This window comes from Aplysia californica, unplaced genomic scaffold, assembly GCF_000002075.1.
Source record: "Aplysia californica isolate F4 #8 unplaced genomic scaffold, AplCal3.0 scaffold00202, whole genome shotgun sequence".
Classification (NCBI taxonomy): Eukaryota; Metazoa; Mollusca; class Gastropoda; order Aplysiida; family Aplysiidae; genus Aplysia; species Aplysia californica.
The window spans coordinates 793,622-794,846 of NW_004797472.1; the positions used below are offsets into that span (position 1 = coordinate 793,622).

At 36.3% G+C, this 1,225-nt stretch overlaps 1 protein-coding gene across 1 annotated transcript in view; it reads right to left on the reverse strand.

Moving 5' to 3' along the window:
• Positions 1–1,225, reverse strand: part of LOC101858184 (nicotinamidase) — a gene marked incomplete at its 5' end in the record, with an annotated part of 13,419 nt that overhangs the window by 643 nt on the left and 11,551 nt on the right. Inside the window, 1 exon segment of the mRNA XM_013082973.2 lies at positions 1–984. This exon segment is cut by the window's left edge and continues 643 nt beyond it. Coding sequence (XP_012938427.1) covers positions 902–984 — 83 coding nt within the window.

The window sequence follows — 1,225 nt, forward strand, 5'->3', positions numbered from 1 at the left end:
AGTGGTTTGCAGATGCTCTAGTGTGGATTGCTCCTTCTTTCCTATCAAACATCTATCTTCCTGATCTCTCCTCCTTTTTTGTTTGTTTCTCTCTTGTAACACCAACCTCTGATTTTTTGGCACTTACATAGGCCTAAATAATCTTATTGTGTTTCAAGTGCCGTAAAACTTTTACTTAAACAATAAAACAAATAATCAAGATAGCTCATTGATGCTTATTACATGTATAATCATGATTTTAAAAAACACAGAAATACGAACAAGGTGAATGCACTGTACATAGTAAACAACAGTCAACAGATATCACAAGGAAGGTCCCAGGATTACGAGAGACAAAAGTTCAGAAATTACACAACTAAGAACAATTCTTCTTGTTCCACTGGAATTGAGCCTGGCACTGCTCACATTTCTAGGCTAACTTTTAAAGGCAGGCCTACAAGAAACGGAAAACCAGGCAGAAGTCGCAGATCGGAATTTCTGTGACCAGGTGCCGTAAAACTCTAACCAAAATATAAAAAAAAAGAATTTGCAGAGTTACCGCGAGCCAAAATGTGAGAATTACAGGAGAGTAGGCCCTATCATAAAACCAAAAATACACCGGATTAAAAAGATTTTTGTCTTTAAAAATCTTATTGGCTGTTTTTTGGGGGCGGGGCGTTCGGTTTAGAAAGGTTGCTCAAAAAGAAAAAGAAATAAAAACCCTGAGGATTTTATGTTATGGTTTACCACTCTTTTTTATTAACCTCAGTACACAACTTTTGGGAAATCTAAAACTGTCCAAAGGGTTAGAAACTTTGCTTGGGTCAAATAAATGTATTTCTCAGTAGATTTCTGGTTAAAAATCGTACTGATTTGGCTGATATCATACAGATATGTAATCGCTGTCACAAATTCTTCACGTTCATCTCGCAAGCAAGATAGCTGTCAGGGTGGTCATAAAGAGACCCATCACATCAGCTGCTTTGATGCTACCTGCATCTGTGCCCTGAGGGGGAAAAATCATGAAATCGGTCATACTATAATTTGAACAACTTATTTTGTCATCCATTAAAACAGGGCATTTATGATGTGCCTCAGTTTGAAGTTTTTGTTTTTATGTTACTGATTTCATTCATACAGTTGTTATCCCTATCCTTCTTCTTCTTCTTCTTCTTCTTCTTCTTCTTCTTCTTCTTCTTCTTCTTCTTCTTCTTCTTCTTCTTCTTCTTCTTCTTCTTCTTCTTTT